Consider the following 24,196-nt stretch of genomic DNA (forward strand, 5'->3'; position numbering starts at 1 on the left):
ACAGGGAGCTGGATAGGAAATAGAGCAGCTGGGACATGAAATGGTGCCCGTATGGCATTCTGACGCTAGCAAGGTGAGGATTTAATCACTGAACCATTGTGCTGGGCTACAAATTATGTATTCATGAAAGAGAATTGAGTACAAAAAACCCAAACAGACCCCACTCAGATGTCTCATCACTGAGATTCTTGATTTAAAATATGGTTGAAAACTCGGCGATTGCAGGCAGAGGTAGGGGTGACAGTGCCTTGCAGGGAGCACACACTGCTTTGGCTGGTGGGGGAGTCCAGGGTGCTGCCTCACACTCCCCAGCCAAGCATCCCCTGGCCCCAAATGTCAGTCACGCCATGTTTGAGAAACCACTTTTTGAGTGTCAGTAGAAACCGTTTTCCAAAAAATGAGATCAGTGATGCATACTGTATAATTGACTTGCTTTTTAAATTTATGATGTTAAGAGCATCTTTCTGTGTCCACAAATGGGAATTCCCTTCAGCCCTCAGCCAGATCGGTTGTGTGGTGTCCTGGGATGTGACTGTGACTTAGCTGTCCTCTGGCCTCTGCCAGTGTTTGCTGTGGGTGCTTGTGTTCGTCATCTGTGTCTGTACATCCTTGGTGATAACACTGCTTCTGTCCCCAAGACGGTGCTGGTCACAGAGGTTTTCCCATAACTGGGCACCTTTCAGAGCCGAAGGAAGCAGTGTAGACATTTAAATAGATAAATAGCACTCAGTGTCTTGGTCCTGTTCCATTTTTAGGTAAAACTTTCACCTTTTGCTTTATTTTGCTGTTTGTTCCTTTAAAAGTGTTTCTGTTGTACTAGATTACAAGTGACTTTAACTTCTGATAAAGCTGACTTTGTGCCAGGCCTGGGCTTCCTGAGTTCCCAGTCAGGCCAGAATGCCTTGCCTTGGGCGGCACGTGCCAGCTAGAGTGGTCGTGCCTCGTCCTAGGCTCTAGCTGCTCTGAGACTGGAGGAGGCTACCAAGTTTCCTTTCAGAGGCCCAGGCAGCGTGCCAGCATGAGGGTCTGACCCAGGACGCCTGGAGCTCTATACCTGCCCGCGATGCGCACAGCAGCCTCCGGGTGCCCATCCCCGAGTGGTGTCCGGCCTAGTGTTTTGTGTGGTGCCCTGTGAGGAAGTGGCTGTCTGCGCACATCCTGGCTGTATTGTATAGTCTGCCTCAGGGGGCTTCCAGGTAGGGAATGATGTCTGGGGGATCCATGTGGAACAGCAGGACATGAGTAAGAGGAAGTGACAGAGGACGCCTTCCCAGGCCCCTGCACATGGGTGCTATAATTAGCAGTGTGTTTTCCACTTGCAGACCCTGGTGGACACGCCCCGCTGTGCTCTTCTGCTTGGTGGCCGACAGCGCAGTGATGATGTGTCTCTGGCTGCTTGGGACAGCCACAGGCTGCTCTCCCCCGGTGTCAAAACTCATTTTGTGGTTTTGCTGAGTCACTTTGATTCTGAGCAGTTGGAGAGTGTTGTGGAGGAGATAAGAGCAGCAGGTCAGTCCCAGGGAGTGTGGCTGTGTGCTTGCAGGTCCCCGTGGATGTGCAGCAGGCGGAGGGAATTGTGTATCTTGGAAAAGGGCTGCCTCTTGGCTGGTATCTCTTACAAGTGGGAGGCTGGGGACTTTGCAGCAGCAGGCTTGGTAGTTTGACGTCACCACTCTGCCACTCTGCAGTCCTCATCCAGCCGTATAGGAGTCTGTCGGTGAGACAAGTTTGCTTGTGCTGGGTTCCTGCCGTCTGTGCTTTGTGCCCTGTCTGGGGCCTGGTGGGTCACCTGCCCAGGTTTGTACCCCTCTGGTCAGTGGTGAATCTGTGCCCATGTCTCAGTAGAGGCCACCTGTCTGCAGATGCGAGTGTGGTGGCACCGACCTCATGTCGGTGGAAGGAGTGTCTTAGGAGACAGGCTCTGGCTGGCCCCTCTCCTTCCCTTGGAAGCCTCAGCCTTGTGTTCATGCCCAGCCAGCTGCTGAGGACTCAGGGACTGATTCCAGAGTGGGTGATTGGAGAGGCAAGTTCAGAGCAGCGTGTCTGTCATGCCATGCATGACACCTGGCGGTGGCTCCACTGGAGTGGGGGTGTGAGGCTGTGAGGAACACCGGGGGGTGGGCTCAGAATATCTCATCCCTACCCTGATGTCTGCAGCAGATTCCATCTGCTGGTTTCTCCTGTGAATAGCTTAACAGTCATTTTGCCTGTGTATTGTGCTAAAGCATGAGGTGCGTGGAAGGTCTTCCCGTGAGCATCTCTGTGCAGGTGAGGAGTCCTGGTATTCTTCCAGTCCACCTCAGGGCCCACACCATTCCAAGGTGGTGTTTACCTCTTATTTTCCTTTTATTCTATTTTATTCCCCTGTTCCACTTTTTTTTTTTTTTTTTTTGCCTTTCCAATGAGTTTAATTCCAGGTGATACAGAATTTCGAGAATAGAGACCACAGAGCAGCCTCTGGCAGGATTCTCAGCTGGGCCTACTTTACACGCGTAGCTAAGGATGGCTGGATGAAACAACTTAGGAGACAGCTACCATACAGTGGTGGTTTTTTTTTTCCCTCATTTTTTTTTTTTTACAAAAGTTTATTTGTAAATGTACAACGGGCTCCAAGGTGACACTACATTCTAACTATGGGCGGCTAAAGATGCTCCGGCCGAGACGCCAGATGTTCAGACACGTGTGGGGTCGAGGACAGCATCACATCAAGTGCCAAGGAGCAGCTTACTTTTTGCCAGATTTCTTAATTCCACCTGTGGCCAGGGGGCCCTTCCCCGCGGCCTTCGCTTTCAGCTCCTCCAGTTTCTTCTGTTCCTCTTTCTGTTTCTGCTTGAAAGCCTTATCCTCCTCATCCATCTCCTTGGCCTGCTTCTTGGGTTGTTTCAGGGGCTTCTTTTTGCCACCTTCCCGGCCGGACATGGCGCCTGCCGCCCCTTCCCCCCCCCCCCCCCCCGTTCCACTTTTTAAAAATGTTTTTCTACATTGTTGTGTAGATGTAAGCATTGTATAGTAACTTTCTGTGTAAATTGTCTCCTGTTGGACCTCTCCCATGTGGCTGTGCTTGTCTGTAGTTGACTGGTTCAAGGTTTAACAATGGCTGGCCCCTGATTTCTGGAGTGAAATCAGGGTGATTGGTAGAATGTGAGCTGTTGACGAATGAATGTGCATTAGGGACCATGCTGCTGGCTGTGGTGCCTTCTGGGGTGCACCGGGAATGACAGGTGCTCTTCTAGGTGTCCCCATTGCAGGCAGCGTCCCCTGGTCTGTTGTGCCTCTGAGAAGTACTTGCAGGGTGTGTGTCTTCAGCTGCCAGACACCGTCCCATTGCTCTGCAAGCTCTGTGCTTCACCTGGCTAACATCTCGCAGCTGTCCTTCCTCCGTGGCTCTACCTTTGTCATGTGCTAAGCTGATGGCAAGCCCTCCCAGCTGCACAAGCTGTCCATGAGCTTGCTTCCCCACAGTGTCACCTCTCAGGAGGGTGGCCATCCCCAACAGCTGTCCCAGAGGTTGTATTGGTTCTGATCCTGGTCCTCTACTCCATCTGGCTGCTGGGAGCTCACCTGTCTTCCAGAAGCCTCCTGCCTTTGACCCTGCCCTGCTGAAGCACCCAGAGCACTGCTCTGCTGAACTAGTTGTGGTCTGCACGAAGCTGCTACGGCCTGTGCCTCCTACCTCCACTTCTGACCTCTGACCCCTGACCCTTGTAGGCTGGCTCCTTAGCGCCTGCCCCACCTCCGGCCCTCATTTTCTCTGCTGCATCCATGGGAAGGGGGATCTTAGTCGTTGGTTTAGCCATTGGTTCCAGTTGCCTGAACTCACTTCTGGGAAGAGTTTGCATGAGTGTAAGAGAGCAGGTGGGTAGGGGTGAAGAGTGTGTGGCAGAAGACTCTTTGGGAGGCCCCTGAGAGCCTCCGCCCATCCTGGGAGGTGTGCTGTTGTTGGAGAGTAGGAGTGTGGTTCTGGCATCACTGTTTGTGGCTCATCCCTTCCTGTCACCATCTCCTTGTGCTGATGAGTGGACACTGCTGAGTCCATCACTTTCCTGGTGCAGGGTTGAGTACCCAGGCTAACTACTGTCCAGCCTGACCGGAACAAGCACCCGAGCCCAAGCTTGGCCCGAGCTGCTCCTGTCTGTCACTCACAGACAGCAGTGCTGCCACTCAGCCCTGTGTGGAGGGCCTGACCTGCTCTCTTCGGCGTGCTTGCAGAGAGGGAGTGACGGGGGAGAGCTTCCATCTGCTGATTCACTCCCCAAATGGCCATAATGGCCAGCACTGTGCCAGGCCCAAGACAGGAGGCTGAGCTTCTTCCAGGTCTCCCACATGGGTGCAGGGGCCTGGCACTTGGGCCATCTTCTGTTGCTTTTTCAAGTGTGTTAGCGGGGAGCTGAATCAGAAGTGGAGCAGCCAGTAATTCAACCGGTGCCCGTATGGGATGTCACCACTGTGGACAGTGGTTTAACCTGCCATAGCACACCCTGATAAATACAGGCCTTTGACAGATAAGATGCCTGTTTGACCTCATGTGGGCAAGACCATGTGTACCTTTGTTGTTAGGACACATAACTGCTGTGCACTTACCCTTGGGTTCCTAGTGTACACTGGAATATTTCTAGCTCCGACCAGCTAGTTTGTATTTTTGCTTAGGTATTATTATTTTTTTCTCTATTTAAGTTGTAGAGACAGATAGACATCTTATCCTGGCTTACTTCCCAAATGCTCACAGTGGCTCAGGGGTCTGGACCTCAGTTTTGTCTCCCATGGTGCACATTGCTTGGGAAACTAGGACTGTGAGCAAAGCCAGGGTGTAGACCCAGGCACCTTGACATGTGTCATCAACGCCCACCCCGATTACTTTTTTCTGACTAAATTTTTTGAGGTGTTTTCTTTTACCCAGTTTCTCTGTGTCCTCCTTGCATAACTCTAGTCTGGTATCACATCAGGACACTGGCATGGGCACAGTCAAGGTCCAGGGTGTCCCCATCCCCAAGGGATCCATGCTCACATCCTGCGGGAGTCTCCCACGCACGCAAATCTTCATTTGACTAGTTTTTATAATTCTAACAATGTTATATAAATGGAGTCATCCAATATATAACCTTCTGGGATTAATTTCTAAAAAAGATGTATTTATTTGAAAGGCAGAGTTGTTAGAGAGAAAAGGGTAAAGAGACAGAAAGCTCTTCTGTCTGTTTCACACTCCAAATGGCCACAATGACTGAACTGGTCAGGGACCAGGAACCTCTTCTGGGTCTCCAACATGGGTATGGGGCACAAGGACTTGCGTCATCCTCCCCTGCTTTCTCAGGCACATGAACAGGGAGCTGAATTGGAAGTGGAGTGGCTGGGACTCAAAGCTGCACCCACACAGGTGCTGGGGTCATGGTTGGCAGCTTTGCTTGATGTGCTACAACACCAGCCCCTGGGATTTACGGGAGATTGGTGCACTTTTCTGTTCCTCTCCATTGCTGGCTGGTGTTCCTCAGTATAGGCAGAGCCCGGTGTGTTCAGTCACTTCCCCCTTTGTAAGTGATCAGTTGTCTTCAGGTTTGGTTAATTAAAGCTGCTTTAATCATCATGGACAGGTTTTGTGCAAGCTAGTCTTTCCCTGGGATGCGCTTGAGTGATCTGTGTTGAAGAGACTGTCCGGTTGCTGTGCAGAGGGACCATGTGCCACATGGGAAGTTGCTCCGATGTTTGCCATCCTGAGCATGTGGGGTTGGCTCGTGGTGCAGGTGCAGCTCTCATTGACTGGATGGCTCCTGTGTGGAACACCCTTCCAGGGGCTTAGGTGCCACCTGCAGGTGCTCTGATGTGGTTGGGGGTGGGACTTGATCTCTGGGTGGTTGGGGTAGCAATCCCACCTATCTCTTTGGCCTTCTCTGGGTACAAGCAGGTGCTGGAGGCAGCTGGCTTTGTACTACCCTACTTTAATGATGCCCACTAAATTCAATGGTGTCTTGTCATGCTGACCCTTCCCCCATTCTTTGACTTTTGGGGGTGGGGGCATTTCTCCTTACCCCCAGTGGTGTTTCTGGCTGCTGCCTGCTTTAGCACCTAGTGCAGAGTACTCAGCCTGTGTCATCCCTCAGTGGGAGGCTCTCGTGGGTCTGCTGCTTTCTTTCTACTTTTCTGTCTCCTCAAAATTGCTTTCTGATGCCCAGGGTTTGGGTTGTGCTCAGTGAGGGCCTAGAGTAGAGTGCATCCATGCCATCTGAACTTGGGTCCATGAACTCCAGGGCAGCGGCTCAGTGTGTACGCTGAATGGCCTGCCTCCACCCACTCTGTGTTCTGCTTGCAGTGGCCTTTGGACACCCCTTCCCCCCTTGAGGCCTCACCTTTATTGCACCTGGAGCTGTTGGGTCTGCTCTGTGGCTTTAGCTCAGTACTGCTTGTGGGGTCTTGATCTTTTTGCCATTCGAAGTCTCATTTGCAATTCATATTTTAAAATGAGTCTAGTTGGTGGCAGCCTGATGGGGCATTTATCATTATCCCTGATGTCTTTCTCTACCTGCTGTTTTGAACTTTTGGGAAACTAAGGGTGGGAGGGGCAGTCTGTGTGATGACTTAGTGAGATGTGGCTGTTGTCATTTTGTCCCTCCTGCAAGCCAGTCACACTGTTGGAAAGGAAAGGAGATATGCCTGCCCCTGCTGCTGTGAGAGAGCCTGGCAGGGCCCCTGTGAGTGTGTGCCTGTCCCTGCTGCTGTGAGCGAGCCTGGCAGGGCCCCTGTGAGTGCATGCCTGTCCCTCCCCGCCCTGCTGCTGTGAGTGAGCCTGGCAGGGCCCCTGTGAGTGTGTGCCTGTCCCTCCCCACCCTGCTGCTGTGAGCGGGCCTGGCAGGGCCCCTGTGAGTGTGTGCCTGTCCCTCCCCACTGCTGCTGTGAGCGGGCCTGGCAGGGCCCCTGTGAGTGTGTGCCTGTCCCTCCCCACCCTGCCGCTCTCCTTGTTCCTGTCTTGCACGTGAGAAGTGGCTGTGGCTTGGGGCCAGAAGCCAGCCCATGCTTCCACTGCTGCTGTTGAGCTTTGAGCTGGCCCCTCAGCAGGATCACTTTCTTCCTTTCTTCCCCGGTGCCCATTTTGTTAGTGTGGTGAAGATGAATCGCACCAATCCCTTATAATTCCCAGCAGGTTGAGTCATGTTGCTGTTGTCATCTGGCACCTGGTGTCACTGCCCTGTCCTGCCCACCACTGTGCAAATAAGCTAGAGCCACCTTCTTCTGCATGTGAGAAACCACACCTGCTTGTTTCCGGCATGACTCCTTTTCTATCAGGATTTCAGAAATTGCTGTTTGTGGTTTAATCTCCCCCTTGGCTAATTCTTCCCTGCACACTAGAAGATAGCTTTTCTGGTTTGGATGTTGTGTGTTTATTAGAAGTAGCCAGGTATTTTCTCCTATTTCTAGGAAGTTCAAGTATTTATGGAAAAAGTTGTTTAAAATACAGTGTTTTCTAATGCTCTTTTCTCTGTCCTTAGTATGGATGGCAAATTTTATTTATTTTACCACAAAATAGTTACTTGTTAATGTTCATTACAGAGGTGAAGGTTTAAGATTACAGACTCATGTGGTCCTCTGGTATGCATGGAGAGGGTCTGGGAGGGTAGGAGGGGTGAGAGATGTGTCTGTGGTGGGGAGGGGGCTTAAGTCTGCTGCTCCTTTTGGTTGGTGTCAGTGGCTAGGAATGGAGATGGTTTATTGATGCCTCCTCAGGGGCCTCAGAACATGGGATGATGCTCTGCAGGTGTTGAAGGGCCATTGTACAAGAGATAACTTCTTCCATCAATCCCCACAGGACTCTTTCTTGTTGCTTGTTGGTGTCCACAGGCCTGGGTTCTTCCCTCTAACTTGGCCTGAAGTGTTGTACCTGGCTGTCTTGTTTCTGAGTTCTTTTCATGCTATCTCTGGAGTCAGCATTGGGGCTGGCCCAGCCCAGCACACAGCAAGTTGGATCCACTTCCATGAAGTGTTCCCTGAGATTGGGGATCCTGTTGATCTAAGACATTCATGCAATTCAGGGGACCCACTTGGAACCAGGTCACCCTACTAGGCCCACCTGACTAGTTCTCACAGACTTTGGTGGATGCTGCCTGATCCTGATGTTTCTCTGGGTTCATTGGCATAGGTGTGGGGCCCTTCAGAATCCCTTCCAGTTAGCCCCCAGCCCCAGTTGCTGTGAGTGTTCAGGTGCCTCCATCTGACCCGGCTCTCCCACATGCCAGTGGATGTAGTGGCCCAGTCGGAGTGACCCTTGAGTGCTTACTAGCCCATTCCCCAGACAGTCCCTGTGTACATCAGCAGGTATAACAACCCAACCCAGCTTGGCCCCAGGCTGACTGGCTCCCATGAACTGGAGGAAGGTAGTGGTGCCCTGGCCTAATCAAGGTGACTCTCTAGAAGCTCTTTACAGGCTGACCCTCAGACCTATGGTGTGTGCTGATGGGGATTGCAGCCTCCCCTGGCATGTGTCTAGACCCAGCTCTCGAGGCACTTGCAAATGCAGTGGCTCAGCTGGGGAGACCTCCTGAACCTCTTCTAGGCTGTACCCCAGACCTGGCTGCTGTGCACTGTGGCAGGTGCTGCGACCAGTCTGTTCTCTGCCCTGGTTCTTGCACGTATGTATGTGGCTGCTTAGTTGGGTGGACTGCTGTGGGCCGCTATCAGGCCAGTCCCGAGACAGGCTTTCATGTGCGGTGGTAACTGGAGTGATAACCTAGTCCATGCCCCACCGCCTGCCCCAAGCCCCAGTTTTGTTTGTACTGACAAATGCAATGGCCTGGCCCAGTCTGTTCCCAGAGTGAGTTCTTGTGCTCACTGGCAGGTACCTTGGCATGAGCTGGGTGTCCCTCCAGAGTCCCTGACCTGACATTTGCTTGTGCCAGCAGGTGTTACATCCTGGCCAGCCCTCACTCCCTGGCCCCATGTGCACTGACAGGTACAGCAGCCGAGACCCAGGAGATCCTCCAGGCATCCCTGCCTGGCTCACCCCCCGGCCTAGCTCTCTTTGTGTGCAGCAAGTATAGTGGCCCAGCCCTAGGAGAACCTCTGGGACCCCTATTGCTACATCACATGTTTGTGCTGTCAGGCAGACTGCAGTGGCCTTGCCAACCATGGCCTTGCCATGGAGGACCTTGCCAACCGTTTTATACACCTCAGTAGCCTTCAGGGGACTCCCTCTGGCAGTTGTAGGGCTGGGGGCTTGACAACCCCACCCAGTCCTTACCCAGCATTGTGCCAGCATTTAAGATTTGATGCTTTCATAAGTATGTTTTGAATAGGTGGATATGAACATGATATATAAAGCAGAGTAATAGAAAGGGATAGAAAGCCCTGCAGTTTGCTGCCTTAGCTGCTAACCCAGGCAGGGACACGGGCAATCATTAGTTTACTTAAAACTGTGACTTGGTTACCACTCAGGATATGGTTAGACAGACTGGTCGCCAAGTCTTAGAACTGGGGTGAAAAGAAGGTTAAGGAAGTTGGGGCAGGTAAGTGGCCATGCAGTTCATTTTTTGGGTGGGGAGGGGTCATGATTCTTTTTTTCTTTAAGCCAAAATAATGTGCGTGTTAGTAAACGAAAGTCGGAGAACACTCTGGACCAAGACCATGTCAACTGAAAGGGTGCAGGATGTTGCCTGTTGCCAGAGGCCCCTTCAGCAGAGGTGGCGGACGATCCCTCTCTGTTCTCACACTTTTCTGTGATTTTCTCATGTAACGACTTAGAGGGTGTCCCATGCAGGAACATGAAGAGGGACTTCAGTCCGCAGTGGCTGGCAGATTCTACCACATGAATGTGTTGCGATTACTGTGCTCGTATTGGCTGTTGCTTGAGTCATGTCCAATCTTCTGTCTTTACAATGAATGGTTCCATGAATAACCTTGAATATTTTTAATGTAGATATAGAAGAGGATAAATTTATAGAACTATTGCTAAGACAGATTATATATATACATATATATTTCAAGTTTTATAGATTTCCCAAGTGTTTTTCATAACTATTGATTTATATCTCAATGTATTAGAATCAGTAGGCCATGTACTCAGACTTCTTATCTCAGTCTCTGGGAAGTAAGAAAAATGACATATTGTAACTGCACTTTGCATTTATTTTTAAAAATAAAATTTATTTGAAAGAGAGCTAGAGACACCTTATATCTGCTAGTTCACTCGCTAACTGTCCACAGTAGCTGAGGCTGGCCTAAGCTGAAGCCGCGACCCTGGAACTCCATTCAGGTTTCCCATGTGGAGTCAGACCACCCACGTGTCTAGAGTGCCGGAGGCCACCTCCAGCCGAGTTGGGAACTTGAGAAGGGTGCATGAAATAGGCGTAGAGATAAGAAACGGACCTCTACAATTTCAGGATTGTAAAGGACGATGCAAGAAAGCTATCTGCTTTTTAAATACAGAAGCAGTCACAAGCTCTGACACAGACCTTTTCCACATGGTGCTGCATCCACTCGGCCCAGAGTGCGGCCCCGAGCAGTACAATTACAAAGTTTTCTTTAGGGGCAGTTTGACACAGCTTCAAGGGGGCACAATTTACAACAGGTGAGTGAGGAAGGATTACGCATTCCTTGCTTATCTCGGCCTGCCAGCCTCTGCCTGCTCTTCTCAGGTCTGGGCTCTAACCTTGATGCCACCTGTGACAACCAGACCCCTGCCTTGAATTATTTATGGGTTAATAAGGCCAGGGCCTTGGTTTATGGGGTTTGGGGCCATTAGTTGGCCATTAGGCCTGCAAGCTCACGGTTTGTTAGCTAGGCAAGTAAAGCAGGAGTTACAAAGCCAAAAAGAATTGCAGTTAGCAATGAGCCATGTATACTCCATTTTGATTTTAACTCTACAGTGGGCAAATGGGTACTTCCAAAGATAATCCTGCAAATTGTTTCACCTTAAGGCAGAGCATTATCCATTCTGATGTTGCAGCCAGGAATTCTTCAGTAAACAACACATACTAATCAGTAATACACCCCTACTACAATTCTCATTCTATAACTTATCTGATGAATTAGAGGAGAAAATATATCACAGAAGGAGAAACCTAAAGATCAAGGAAAGAAAACCCTGAACATAGATTCCCACTACACTCATGGACTCAATAACCCTAAGTTAGTTTGAAAGCTAACGATCTTAGTACACACATTCTTGAGCTCTTCCAGCCAAAGGGCCATAAGAGCAACTGAGACAGCATACATTGTTAAAGGCCCACTCACCAAGACGTTGCCAGCAACATTAACTCCCAAGCTCACATTGGTTGTAAAAGCCATCTCACAGGGGCAAACAACAGTGCCTCAGTAGATTACAGAATTCTTAGCGGGGTGGCCAGGTGTCCTTGCAAAGGGAGGTGGATTTGCGTTCTGGTGGTTGTAGAGACACCGCTGGGCCCTGCTGTGCAGCAGGAGGCTCGCCTGGGTCCTGCCAAACAGGGGAGCTGTTCACACCTTTCTGCCGTCCACCCCTACTGCACGGACCCCAGCACAGGTGCCTTGGTGGGAATCTGAATTCCAAGTGGGGCATCCAGGACTTGAGCTGGCATTCATTATGGGATGTGGGCATCCCACGTGGTGGCTTACCTGTGTCACAGTACCTGCCAGTCAGCACAGCTTTCTCACTGGTACAGCTCTGCTGGTCTCATTCAGATTCCTCCTTCATCTGCCTGTCTCTTGTCAATTTAGTTTCCTGGTCAGACTGATTGGTCCAAGAGTCTGGGTAGCTATGCACAATTTTTCTTTTCCTGCACTCTCCTCTTTTTATTTATTTATATAAAGGCAGATTTACAGAGAGGAGGAGAGACAGAGAGATGGATCTTCCTTCTGCTGGTTCTTTCCCTATTGGTGGCAATGGCTGGAGTTGGGGCCAATCCAAAGGCAGGAGCCAGGAGCTTCTTCTGGGTCTCTCCCATGGGTGCCAGGTCCCAAGGCTTTAAGTCACCCTTGACTGCTCTCTCAGGTCACCAGAAACAGGTAAATGGGAAATGGGGCATCTGGCGCCCATGTGGGATTCCGGCTCACGCAAGGCGAGGATTTAGCCACTAAGCTACCATCCTGGGCTTCAGTTTTCTTTTGCATGACAATCTTGGTTTTGTTTTGGGGAAGTTCTTTTTCACTCTAGTGTAACAGATATGCAGAGAAGTGCACCTCTTACAAGAGTAGCCTAGATGAGACAGCAGAATGTGGTTGTCCCCCAGTGGTGTTCCTGTTTGCCTCTCCCCCTAAAAGCAGCTGATTGCATCTTAATACTATAGGTTTATTTAAAAGACAGCTTTATATGATAGATGAAGAAATGTCACAGTGGAAAATTTTTGTTTTGTTTGAAAGGCAGAGCAACAGATATCAGGAGAGAGGAGAAAGCGTGTGTTCTTCGGTCTGCTGGTTGACCATAGGCCCATCACAGCCAAGTCAGGGCTGGGCTGAAGCCGGGACTCCATCTGCTCTGCTGAGGGGGTGGCAGGGGCCCAAGCATGTGAGTCATCCTGCCACCTTCCCCGGGGCACTAACAGGAAGCAGCTGGGGCCCTGTCTGGTCCTCTGACGCGGGTGGTGGTATCAGCGGCAGCAGCTCCACCTGTGGCACCACAGTGCTCCTCAGTTCTTGAGTGTCTGAGGTCTTTGTCGGGGTTGTAGGGTTGATCACAATGATGCATGTGGCTGTGTGGTTCTCCGGTATACCAAGCTGCTGTGGTTTCCTGATCTACTTTGCCTACAGTGGATGGTTGGGTGGTCGTGTTGCTTATTTAGAACGGTGATAGGATGTGCTTCTGTGTGTGTCTTGATGAGGAAGGTGTGTATTAGTGATCGTCCTGGGGTCGGGGTAGAGTTGCTGACTCACAGGTAGTTCAAGTTCAGCTGTTCTCTGAAGTAGTCACACTTACCCTCCTCTTGGCCAGCATCCAATGGTCAGGGAAGCTGTGTCATGCTGTGGTTTTAATTTCCACTTCCATGGTGACTGAGGAGGCTGAGCCCATTACAAACTTAATTGGTCATGTGGAAAATGACTATTCGAGTCTTTGGCCTGTTTTTCTCTTCATTGATCTGCTTTTTTTCTTACTGAATTTTGAGATTCTTATACCTGTAGGAGACTGGCTGTGTGAATCACTGTGGCAGAGTGCGCTCAGCCACATCTCATATTGGAGAGCTATGTCAAGTCCGAGCTGTTCTGCTTCTGATCAATTTCCTGCTAATGCTCCTGAGAGGTAGTGGGTGATGGCGTGGGTGCTTCAGCCTGGTCCAGCATTTGGGAAGTGAACCAGTAGATGGAAGATACCTGCCAGCCCCACCCTATTCTTGCTGCCTTTTCGTGTAAATAAAATCAGACAGCCTCGCAAGAAGATGTCTTGGTGTTGAAGCTCTGAGGGGGCACAGCTGTTGCTTCTCTGGACTCCCTCTGTGCTGTCCCTTTCTGTGTCACGGCTTCTGTCCCACCCCAGACAACCGTCTCTGGTGTACTGCTGTGTGGCTCCGCCTGCTGCTGGCACCATGCCTGCCTGTGGCATCCCTATGATGCTGTGTTGTGCCCCTTGAGTTTACCCCATTGCCCTGTTGCGGTCAGCATGTAGCTTCTAGGTTGACTCGCTGGGCGAGCTGTGGTGGTTTTTTTTTTTTTTTTAAACCTTTTTAAATTTGCTGAAAAAGTATGAGCATCTTCTCATCGGAGTCTTCTCTGTGTGGAGGCTGGATTTTGTAACATCTCTGGCTTTTTCTTTCTGTTTTTGTGCTGTCTGTGCATTGGTGTTGGCTACTGTGCAAACCCAGGGACCCTGATGTCCCTTAGAGCTGCTGCCTGGCCCTTCCTGCTGGCGCTGCCCCCATATTGAGGTGTCCAGCAGTGCTTCTCCCAGAGCCTGCCCTTAGGAGACCCACCTGCACCCTGCCAGTTGCCTGCCGGGGCTCCCAGTTGTCTCCAGTTGCAGGCAGGGCTTAGGGGTGGCCTGAAATCTGCCTGTTCAGGGCAGAGGAGACAGGGCTGGGCCCGTGGCTTGGTCATTTCACACAGATGATACCGGGGTACCCCAGGCAGTGCTGACAGTGGCTGTGGGCAGGTGGTGTGCCAGGCAGTTTAGCATTGCTGTGGTCCCCTGAGTGTGGGATGGTGCCCATAAGAGCCGCAGGTGTTTTAGATGGGGAACCCCTACTGGTGGCACAGCAGCTCCCGTTAGGTAGCCTGGGTGAGCCCCAGACTGAGCATGTGCCTGGCCGTTCACACCTCCTTCATGCAGCCCTGCTCTGTGCTGCTCGGTGGCTCTTGTCACCTCCTGCAGGGGCCAGCTGGGATTCACATTACATCTCGCAGCTTTCTTCACAGTGGGATAGGTTAGGATTCCTGGACATTGCTAGGATTCTGTGTTGGCACTGGTAACAGTTACAGATTCAGGACATGGTTTGTCATTGGCATCATTGCCCTGTCCTTGGAGTGACTGGAGTCTGATCTGCTCCCCAGTGTGGCGGGTGGTGGGCTGGAAGGTTGTGTTCTCATGTGATGTGGCAAACACAAGGCTGAGAATAGAAGGGAATATAAAAAATTGCATTGTTTTCTTCTGTAAGCATCCTGTTGTTGACTCCTAGTATAATCGTGAGTAATGCAAAGCTGAGTGTACGATCTTCCTCTCTCTTGTGGGGTTGTGCTGTGATAAAAGGCTCACATGCTTACACTCCAAAGTAATTAAGGAGATGTCTGCTCACATGGGCAGGGATGTGTAGGGTGACCCCTGGCTTGCTCGGCCTTCCCTGAGCTGAGCACACAGTCCCGCACTCCCTGTCCCGCTTTGCTGCCCTAATAGCCAGGCCAGCGTCTGTGTCTCTCCCGCAGTTGAGTTCCATGCGAGTGGGCTTTGGCTTGCTCTTTGTATCCCAGCAAGTGCTTGCTGAGGCTAGGGCGGGGTGCAGGGATGCAGCCTTGTGCAGCCCCAGCCGCTTTCTGACCTCCCTGCTCACGTCTCCTGCCTCTCCCACTTCCTGTGCCCAGCCTGACCCAACATTTACTTGTCCAGGTGCCCTGCTAGGTGAGAGGGAGTGACCATGCCCTGGTGACTCAGTTCTGTCAGCCCCCTTTGTGATCAGACTTACGGTATCTGCTTTTTCTGAGCCAGATACCTGGTCATCTGCTAGTGTAAATTGGGTTTTCCTAATGGGATTGTAATTTAAGTTAAAGCTAGAAGATGGGCAAAAATCCAGAAGTTGAATGGCTTATTTTACAGGTGAATCCGTGGTGGGAGCAGGTGTTTGCCTAATACTTGGAGTGGGAGTGATAAGTATATAATGTATGCCTGTCTAGAGGGGAGTTTGGCAACAGCTAGGGACTTACATATGAACTTTCTCATGATCAGACAATTCTATTTCTAGGAATACGTCCCAAAGAGACATGGTAAAAATAGGAGAGGATTCATGAGCAGGCTTTTCCACTGCAGCACAATCTAAAATAGCAAAGGCCGGTCAGCAGGCAGAGTCCCTGTGAAGAGGGCCTCAGCTGACCCGACTAAGAGCAGGGGTGTGGTGTGCTGCGAAGCGGTGCCTGGGGTGTGTCACTGTGCAGGGAAGCCACGGGGCGAGAGGTCTGGGATGTGCTGTGGTGGGAACGGGCAACATGAAGGTGTGTGTGTGTGCCTGTGTGGCTCCTTGCGTGGAGGCATAAACCATGTGGAAACAAGGGAGAGAAGACAGACGTAACAGCCAGACTGTTCCCAAACATTGTCAGATTTTTCTTTAAAATGTTTGTAACCTGGTGACTTCCTCTCAGTCTGCAAGGTGAACTCAGACCGCTGGTCTTTGCCTGCACTGGGGGTCACCTTGCCAAGTTGGCTTGTTTGTGCGGTCCGGGACATCAGCTGCCGCCGCCTGCATTCCCTGAGGACCAGGGTGCCCCCCAAGCTGGTTGGTTGTTGCTTAGCTGTGGGGCACGGCTATGGAATGCCCTTTTAAAAAGTCGGGGCAGTCTTGTTTCTTCTGTTGATTCCTAGGAGTTCTCTGGAATGTTTTCTTTGTTGGTCATCACTGGGTTGGTGACATCATTTCCAGCAAGCAGCAGAGGGCCTCCTGGAGCGGTGGTGGTTCTGGCATGCTGTGTGAGGAGCTTTCCTGCAAGGACTTGGGTCTGTGGCACCTGCTCATGTTACTGTGCAGTCACTGCCTGGCCAGCGCTGCGCTGCGCCCGGTGTCTCCTGTGGCCTAATGGATGTCCACTGATGTTGCTGGCTACAGAATATACAAACCTTTTGGTTTGAGGTTCTGAGTTTTTGGTTACCCACGGTAACTGTTTTATGTTGTGTTTACAGTGACTTTTAACTGTGTCTCTCTGGAGTTTGTGTGTGGATAGTTAGCTGCAGGGCGCGGGAAGGTGAGTGGCCATGAGCACTTGTCCTTTGTTCTCTTCAGGTCATCACTCCGTGTAGGAAGCTCATCCTGTGTGCAGACAACAGAAAAGAGATGGAAGACTGGATCGCGGCCCTGAGGACTGTCCAGAGCAAGGAGCATTTTGAGGTATAAGACTGTCCTCCCATGCATGTGTGCCATTTGTCTGCAGCCCTGCAACTCCAGCCGTCTGGTTGTCTCCCACGTGTGGACTGGCAGCCCTGGACTCAGATCTGGGCCATCCCCTCTTCAGTTAAGGCTGTGTGTGGCCTTCCAGCAGCCTGCTTCGACTCTGTCCTTGCGCTTCTCAAACCTTTCTCTTCCTCCTTTGGATGCTTGCTTAGTCCTGCTCAGGTTACTGCGTCTGCGGGTTTCCTAGGAACATCTTAGCTGTGCCGTGTGTGCTTCCTTCCTGCAGCCCACCCAGTACAGCATGGACCACTTCTCAGGGATGCACAACTGGTACGCCTGCTCCCACGCCAGGCCTACCTACTGCAATGTGTGCCGGGAGGCGCTCTCAGGTGTCACGTCGCATGGGCTGTCCTGTGAAGGTATGGCCCCAGTGCTCCCGCGGGAATGTGGGGAAGCTGGGCAGCAGACACCATCACCGTTAGTGAGAGAGGGTTCCTGTGGCTTCAGTCTCTGGGTTTACCAGGCAAGTCCTGGGTAGCCCGATTTTTCACTGTTGCTTGAGCAGAATGGGAAGAGGGGACGTGGTGGCAGAAGCAGATGGAGCAGTGGGCTCACGGAGGGACAGTGTTGACTTCCCTGTAGTTTTCTTCCCTTGAGGTTGTGGATCTGTGGTTTGGAGCTGTCACTTAGGACCGGGGTTGAGGTGGGGACATTCTCTCTGGTGGCCAGAGCAGGGACCCTGCAGCAGACCCTGCCTGCTGGAGAATTTAGAACTGTTCATTACAGTTCTGAACTTGGAAAACATCCCGAAGAAGAATGATATTTTTGTGGCACATGAAGTTCACGGTAAATGAAGATTTCAGTATCCATCAAAATTTAATGTTTATGGCTTTTGTGCTGTGATGCTGGAGTTGGCTGGTTGAGACCCAGGACACAGGTGGCCTGTGAGCCTGAAACTTGTGCTGCCCGAAGGCTCACCAACTCCCAGCTGTCCTTGCTATGAGTCTCGCCTCTCCCCCTCCTCTGCCGGAGGCTGCCGTGAGGTTGGTCCAGCACAGTGCTGCTCGGGCCTCCTCCGCCCAGGACAATTCACATCATGGTGTTGTGCACAGAGCCAGGGGTTTCATGTGTCCCTCCTCTCACAGTGTGCAAGTTCAAGGCCCACAAACGGTGTGCTGTGCGCGCAACCAATAACTGCAAGTGGACCACGCTGGCCTCCATCGGGAAGGACATCATCGAGGATGAGGATGGGGTATGGACCAAGGGTCCCAGCCAAGGCTCCCCTCCCCACCAGCCCTACCGTGGGTGGCATGGTTAGGGGCCTTGGTGCTGGCCGCACCTCCCAGCCCTGTCCTGATGACCCCTGATTTTGCTGTGCCCAGCTGGCATTGTGTGAATGATGCCACTTACAGGTCCTACCACAACACCCTCTCCCATTCCTCAGCTATCAGGGAAGAGCTTGTGTAGGGAAGAAGGTCTTAGCTGAGGCAGTCAAGGGCATGTCTGCCAAGGGTGCCTGCTGGCCTGGTTAGCACTCGGGAGTACCTGCAGTGCGTGTCTCTTCCTGGCCTGCAGATCGCCATGCCCCACCAGTGGCTGGAGGGAAACCTGCCGGTGAGTGCCAAGTGCATCGTGTGCGACAAGACCTGTGGCAGTGTGCTGCGCCTGCAGGACTGGCGCTGCCTCTGGTGCAAAGCTATGGTGAGTGGGGCCACATGGCCCTGAGGGCTGCCTGGTGGTGGATTTAGGCCAGGGGTGTGCTCCAGTGGCACCGTGTGGCCTGTGTCTTCATGTTTTGTGCTTTAAGCCACATAGGTTGAGCAGGACTGGTGTGGCCTGTGTTTTCATTGTCCCTAGTGGCAGTGATTGGCTGAGCTTCAGCTGTGGGCTGGAGCACTCACTGGATGTGTGAAGGGCACTGCTGGGCCCTGCTGATGCGTGGGGTTTTGTTCCAGGTACACACCTCATGCAAGGACTCCTTACTGACCAAATGCCCGCTGGGCCTGTGTAAAGTGTCTGTCATCCCTCCCACGGCCCTCAACAGCATCGACTCTGATGGTGGGTGCCGCCTGCTTATTGTCACTGCTCCACATGCTTCCTCTGCCCTCCAGCTCTGGTCAGCTCTGGTCAGCAGGAGGCCAGCGCAGCCATGTGGGATCAGGCAGTGGTGCTGCATGTAGGCTGGTGATGGTGTCCTGTCTGCCACTGTGGAATTTGGGACCACCCCAGCTTACATGGAGCCAGGCTCTGTAGGCTGGCCCGTCTCCATCTCTGGCCGGTGCCAGCATGTGGTTCACAGCTGCCCCTGCATGGCTGGCCAGCACATGGCAATGCCAAGGAGTAGTGCTGCGAGGGGGTCTTGTGGCATGGGCCAGAGGATGCAGCTCTGCCAGGGTGGGAGAGTGGAGAAGGCAGCTACCATGGGTATTCCCAGCCTGGCATCAGGAGGGCCGCCACTCCTCCCTCTCGGCTGGGCGTGCCGGTAGCTGATACTCTCTGTGCTGGCAGTGCCCCTGGCATCTTCATGGCTTGTGAATTTTCCGTCTACTCTCACATCCAGGGTTCTGGAAGGCTACCTGTCCTCCGTCCTGCACCAGCCCCCTGCTGGTCTTTGTCAATTCCAAGAGCGGAGACAACCAGGGTGTGAAGTTCCTCCGAAGATTCAAGCAGCTGCTGAACCCCGCCCAGGTCTTTGACCTCATGAACGGCGGGCCACACCTTGGGTAGGAAGCATGTTGCGTCCACCTGTCGTGGCACTCTGGGAACTCGGTGGCTAAGGTGTATTTGTTTAGAGAGATGACAGGCACAGAAGATTTTAAATAGGAAAGTTTTTCTTGAACTCCTGCTCCCCAAATTCCGCTTGCAGAAGTACTTGGTAAGGTAGATGCTCTTCCAGCCTTCCACTCACACTCAGATAGACTCACACTCATGCACATACACACACACACACTCAACAGACATACAGTCACACACACATGCACACTCATACACAGGTACATACACATTCTGACATGCTTATACACACACATTCTCACACTCACATGTACTCACACAGGTCTACCCACATTCTCACCTTCACACATGCACTCCTAGACACACAGACATCCTCAGTACACACTCGCAGGCTCACACAGGTCTACCCACATTCTCACCTTCACACACATTCAGCACACACGCACACACACCCCTAGACACACACACACTCAGTACACACTCGTAGGCTCACACAGGTCTACCCACATTCTCACCTTCACACACATTCAGCACACACACACACTCAGTACACACTCGTAGGCTCACACAGGTCTACCCACATTCTCACCTTCACACACATTCAGCACACACGCACAGGCACACATTCTCACACATTCATGCAGGCACCTGTTTCCCCACTGCCCTGACTGCGGCCCTGTGCTTGGCGCCCTGCATTGCTTGTGTATTTTCATCTCGGTCTGCAGGTGGCCTCGCTTTCTGCACTGCTCCTCAGTGTCCTTGGGCGCATCTGCGTCTCTTAGAGGGAATCCAGGCCTTCCTTGGGCCAGTGCCTCAGGCTGTGGCAGCGGCCTCCCATGGGAGTTGCTAGTGAGGCTGGTGCTTGAAGCTGTCCCTGGACATGCAGTAGGAGGTTCCTGGAGCGGGGGCTGCTGCTGATAGCTGAGGAAGGCTGAGTCACTGTGGGACACCAGGGCAGTGCCTGCTGGTGCTGCAGCGTGAGCCTCCACAGTGGGGTCCCTGGTGGAAGGGCGAAGTGACTGGACGAGCCCAGGAAGGAGGAGTTGGAGGCGGGGGAAGACTAGGGTGTCACCTCCTGCAAGGAGTGAGCAGAGCGGCCAGTGCCCATGGACCTGGTCAGGAGCTGGCGTCTGGGAGTGCCTCGTGGAGGTTGTTGGGTACCCAGTGGCTCAGCAGAGCTGCATCTGTGGGTTGCCTGGGCCCAAGCACTGTTTTGCCCACCTTGATGAAAGTTGGCCCTGAGGAAGGGGGCCGTGCAGACAGCGGGTGTCACTTGACGTGCCTGTGCTTGGCCTGGGATGCAGGGTCAGCCGTGACTGGCAGGCAGCCCGCTCGGTCCAGGGCACGTGAGTCACTGTTTGTCTTACAGGATGCATATTCTTTCATGGACTCTCTTCTCTGTAGCTTGCGGTTGTTCCAGAAGTTTGACACGTTCCGGATCCTGGTTTGTGGCGGGGATGGCAGTGTGGGCTGGGTCCTCTCTGAAATCGACAGCCTCAACCTTCACAAACAGGTACTTGGCTATGAGGGGTCCTGCTGACAGGGGAGGCGTGCAGGTGCTGGCTCCAGAGCCCCTGTTCCCTGGAGGTGGCCTTGGGGAAGAGGGGTCGAGGGCAACCTCACAGTGCCAGCCAAGTCCGGGCTCTGGCTGTGATGTATGAAAGCGGAATTCTCCGGAGGCGAGGGCGTGTAGGGAGATGAGCCCACACAGAGCCTTGGCGGGGAGTGGGTTGGGTGGGCCTCTGTGGCTCCCTCGACCCCCACCAACTTCACTGGGTGGTGATGCGTTTGCCACATGGTGCCTCTTGTTGGGGCAGGAGTGCAGTGGCCTCGGGCTGTTGGGCCTCCCTGATTATTCACAGGGTGCTCGTTAGGCTCCTCAAGAGGTCTTGCTCTGAGCCGGCCCTCTCCCCGGCTCTTTGGGCCGGTCAGCGTTTCCAGAAGTGTCTTAGAACACACGCATCATGTGTACACAACACACCTCTGATTTCAATGGGCACGTAGCATCCAGGCTGCCCTGTCACTGTAAAATTTCTTATTTACTCATATGTTTGAAAGGAAGAAGAGAGATTGTCCATCCCCTCGCTCGCTGCCCAAATGCCCCAGTGCTGGGATGGAGCCAGTATGAAGCCAGCAGCGAGTGCTGAGTCTGGTCTCCGTGTGGGGGGGCAGAGGCCCGAGGACTGGGGCTGTCATGGCTGCCTGTGTGCGAGAGCTGGGATTAGCAGTGGGGGGACCCAGACTCGGAACCCTGATGTGGGATGCCGGGGTCGCAGGTAGCAGCATGTCAGCCACTATAGAAAATCCCCACTGTGCCTTCTGCAGTCCGTGTGTGGTGGGCACCTCCCACTCTGGGGTCTCGGACAGAGCTGGGAGCCCTGGAATAGTGCCTCCCCACCACACACAGTGTGTACAGGTGGCTTTGATGAGGCTCAGGGGAGACCAGACGCACACCCCCCGCCCCAGGTGCCCGTGGGTGCTGGGCTGCTGGGCTCCACTGCTCTCCCCCAGGCTGCCTGCGTGCTGGCGCCCCATGTACCGCCCATGGGGTCGGCTAAACAGACCCAGGAGTCAGCTGAAGCCAGGCATCTTCTGAGTTGAATCTGAACTTGTAACTGAAACCCCTGTCCATGGCGTTGCCTCATTTTTCTGCTGTTGAAGGAGGAATGTTAGGTTAATTCCTCATCTGTCCTTGCAGATTTTTTCCTTGTCATTTACCTTCAACATATATTTTTTTGTCTTCATGATTTTTTTGTTGTGTTAAGGGACCTGCCTGTACCCCCAGAATGTGAAAGTAGTCACACGCATACACACACACATGCACACACACATATTTATTTTTATTGGAAAATCAGACTTACAGAAAGAAAGATTGAAAGATTTTCCATCTGCTGGTTCACTCCCCAAGTGGCTGCAGCAGTTGGAGCTGAGCTGATCCGAAGCCAGGGGCGTCTTCTGGGTCTCCCATGCAGGTGCAGTGTCCCAAGGCTTTGGGCTGTCTTCCACTCCTCTCTCAGGCCACAAGCAGGAAGCAGGGCTGCCGGGAAGGCAAGGATTTAGTCACTAGGCTATCATGCTGACCCTCACCCATATTTCCTTATACTGCATACAGGGATGGCAGTCTCCTGTGTGACTTGGAGGTGTTGGTTGGGTTTGGTGGGCTGCATCCTGGCATTTTCACATGCAGCCCTGGCCAGTGAGGAGAAACAGCACCACCTAGTGGTTGGATTCAAGCAGTCTCCTGAGAATCCGTTTTGAGTGTTACTGATTTGTGGACTGTGGGCAAGTTCGTGGTCACTGACCTGTCCTCTGTGCTCCGGCCCCTCCCTCGCTCGGTGTTTCTGTCCTGGGTGGCCATTCCTCTCTCCTTCTCAGGAATGCTCAGCAGCTGCGTGGCTTCTGCTCTCCTTTGGGAAGCCCTGGTGTTCCCAGTGGCTCAGAGTGCAGTTTCCTTGCTGTGGGCTACACTTCAGCCCCTGCCTGGCCCGAGCTCCTTTCCTTGCTGTTGACGCCAGGAGTCAGAGCCAGGATGACACAGTTGTCCTGGACCCTCCCTCTTTCTGACTGGCTTCTAGGTTTGGGCTGCTGCTCTCTGTTGGCCGAAGCTGTGATGCTACGTGCCTCTGGCCTGGGTCAGCCTCCTGCTGCCCTCTGTCCTTCACCCTGCAGTGAAGCAGTCTTGCAACAGGGTTGGTCCCTCTCTCCACTGTTCCCTCTCCTGTCCCAAGCCATGACCTGTGCCTTCAGATGCAGCCCCTTGCTACTGGAAGCACCTTCTGCACCTTTACCTGACCATCTGCTGTTTTCCTCTGAGGCCCCCAGCTCCTGTGGGGCACCCTGCAGTGTGGTCCCCTCTGACTACTGTGTCCCTCCTGTGCTTTCTTTGGCTGCAGGGTCCCAGCACCAGCAGTACCATGCTGGGGGAGGGCCGGTGTAGAGGGAAGGCTACACCTCAGGCAGCGGTCACAATCCGTGGCCAGCGAGCTTTAGGGCAGCTGTATCCCAAGAGGTCTGGTGGCACTGTCCTGACATGGCAGGTCTCTGAGTGATAGTGCTAGGAGGAGGGGGTGGCTTTGGGGCCTGGCAGACGTGTTGGTTCAGGCTGGTGATAGCTTGCGCTTGCCAAGCTGTGAGCAGCCCCTGCACCTTTGGTGGAACTTAGAAGCCACTGAAGACATTGTTAGGCCTGTGTTTGCAACCCGAGTTGTGCCGTGGGGGTGGAGTGACTGGTGGGAGGGGCAGGCCTGGAGAGCCGGGGAGAGGGAGGCAGGGGACTTTGGAAGTAGTTGAGTTTCTGAAGATGTGGTGCCAGCCAAGAAAGGGGTGTCGTAGGAGTGGGGCCAGGGGTCCCTGTTTTGTGTTGGGTCCTGAAGACTCCCCTGTGGTAGGCTCTGCTGACGGTGCCAGTGTGCTGTGGCAAGCAGGGGGCTCACTGAAGGTCTCTGAGGGTGCTTGGTGGAGAAGGTTCCTGTCTCCACGTGCCTGAGCGGGGTCTCCTCCTTCTGTTTTCCATCAGTGTCAGCTGGGAGTGCTGCCCCTCGGGACGGGGAACGACCTGGCCCGTGTGCTTGGCTGGGGCTCAGCCTGTGATGATGACACGCAGCTCCCACAGATCCTGGCGAAGCTGGAGAGGGCCAGCACCAAGATGTTGGACAGGTGACTGGGCTGGTGGCATCCAGGGTGAAGGCCGCCCTGGACAGCTGAGTGGGCCGCCAGTGTCTGGGCAAAGGCCACTCTGGACAGACTTCTGGCTGGGGAAGTCCCTGTCTGACACTGGACAAATGGGACCCCGGTGTACACACTTCTTGCTCCTCTAATGTGTATTTGAAAGTCAGAGTTAGGGAGGCCTACCCCGGAGCTGCTGGGCCAAGGCGGGTCAGTTCAGCCCTCCGGGGTGAGCAGGAATCGTTGGCAGACACGTGTGCCCCCTTGGAGAAGAGCACGGGACCCCTTGGTGGTGGAGTTGTGACATTTAGACCTGGGTGGGGAGG

At 53.0% G+C, this 24,196-nt stretch overlaps 2 protein-coding genes across 4 annotated transcripts in view; one reads left to right on the top strand and one right to left on the bottom strand.

The window, feature by feature from the left end:
* The window catches only part of DGKD (diacylglycerol kinase delta), a 101,781-nt gene that overhangs the window by 61,070 nt on the left and 16,515 nt on the right, over positions 1–24,196 (top strand). For all 3 annotated transcript variants that reach the window (XM_040972330.1, XM_040972329.1, XM_040972331.1), the window contains exons 4-11: positions 16,365–16,469; positions 16,759–16,891; positions 17,618–17,724; positions 18,048–18,173; positions 18,428–18,530; positions 19,033–19,195; positions 20,610–20,718; positions 23,722–23,861. In XM_040972330.1, the coding sequence (XP_040828264.1) occupies positions 16,365–16,469; positions 16,759–16,891; positions 17,618–17,724; positions 18,048–18,173; positions 18,428–18,530; positions 19,033–19,195; positions 20,610–20,718; positions 23,722–23,861 (986 nt within the window). The remainder of the gene's footprint in view (positions 1–16,364; positions 16,470–16,758; positions 16,892–17,617; positions 17,725–18,047; positions 18,174–18,427; positions 18,531–19,032; positions 19,196–20,609; positions 20,719–23,721; positions 23,862–24,196) is intronic.
* Positions 2,401–2,941, bottom strand: LOC121151113 (translation machinery-associated protein 7). Its single transcript, XM_040972332.1, has one exon. It carries the CDS (start codon positions 2,917–2,919, stop codon positions 2,725–2,727), a length of 195 nt encoding a protein of 64 aa, XP_040828266.1. The 5' UTR covers positions 2,920–2,941; the 3' UTR covers positions 2,401–2,724.

Source organism: Ochotona curzoniae, unplaced genomic scaffold, assembly GCF_017591425.1.
Source record: "Ochotona curzoniae isolate NIBS_2020 unplaced genomic scaffold, NIBS_Ocur_1.0 contig_2294, whole genome shotgun sequence".
NCBI classification, from domain to species: domain Eukaryota; kingdom Metazoa; phylum Chordata; class Mammalia; order Lagomorpha; family Ochotonidae; genus Ochotona; species Ochotona curzoniae.

Coding starts and splice junctions, on each gene's coding strand:
- LOC121151113 (XM_040972332.1), bottom strand. CDS start 2,919: ATGTCCGGCCGGGAAGGTGGCAAAAAGAAGCCCCTGAAACAACCCAAG.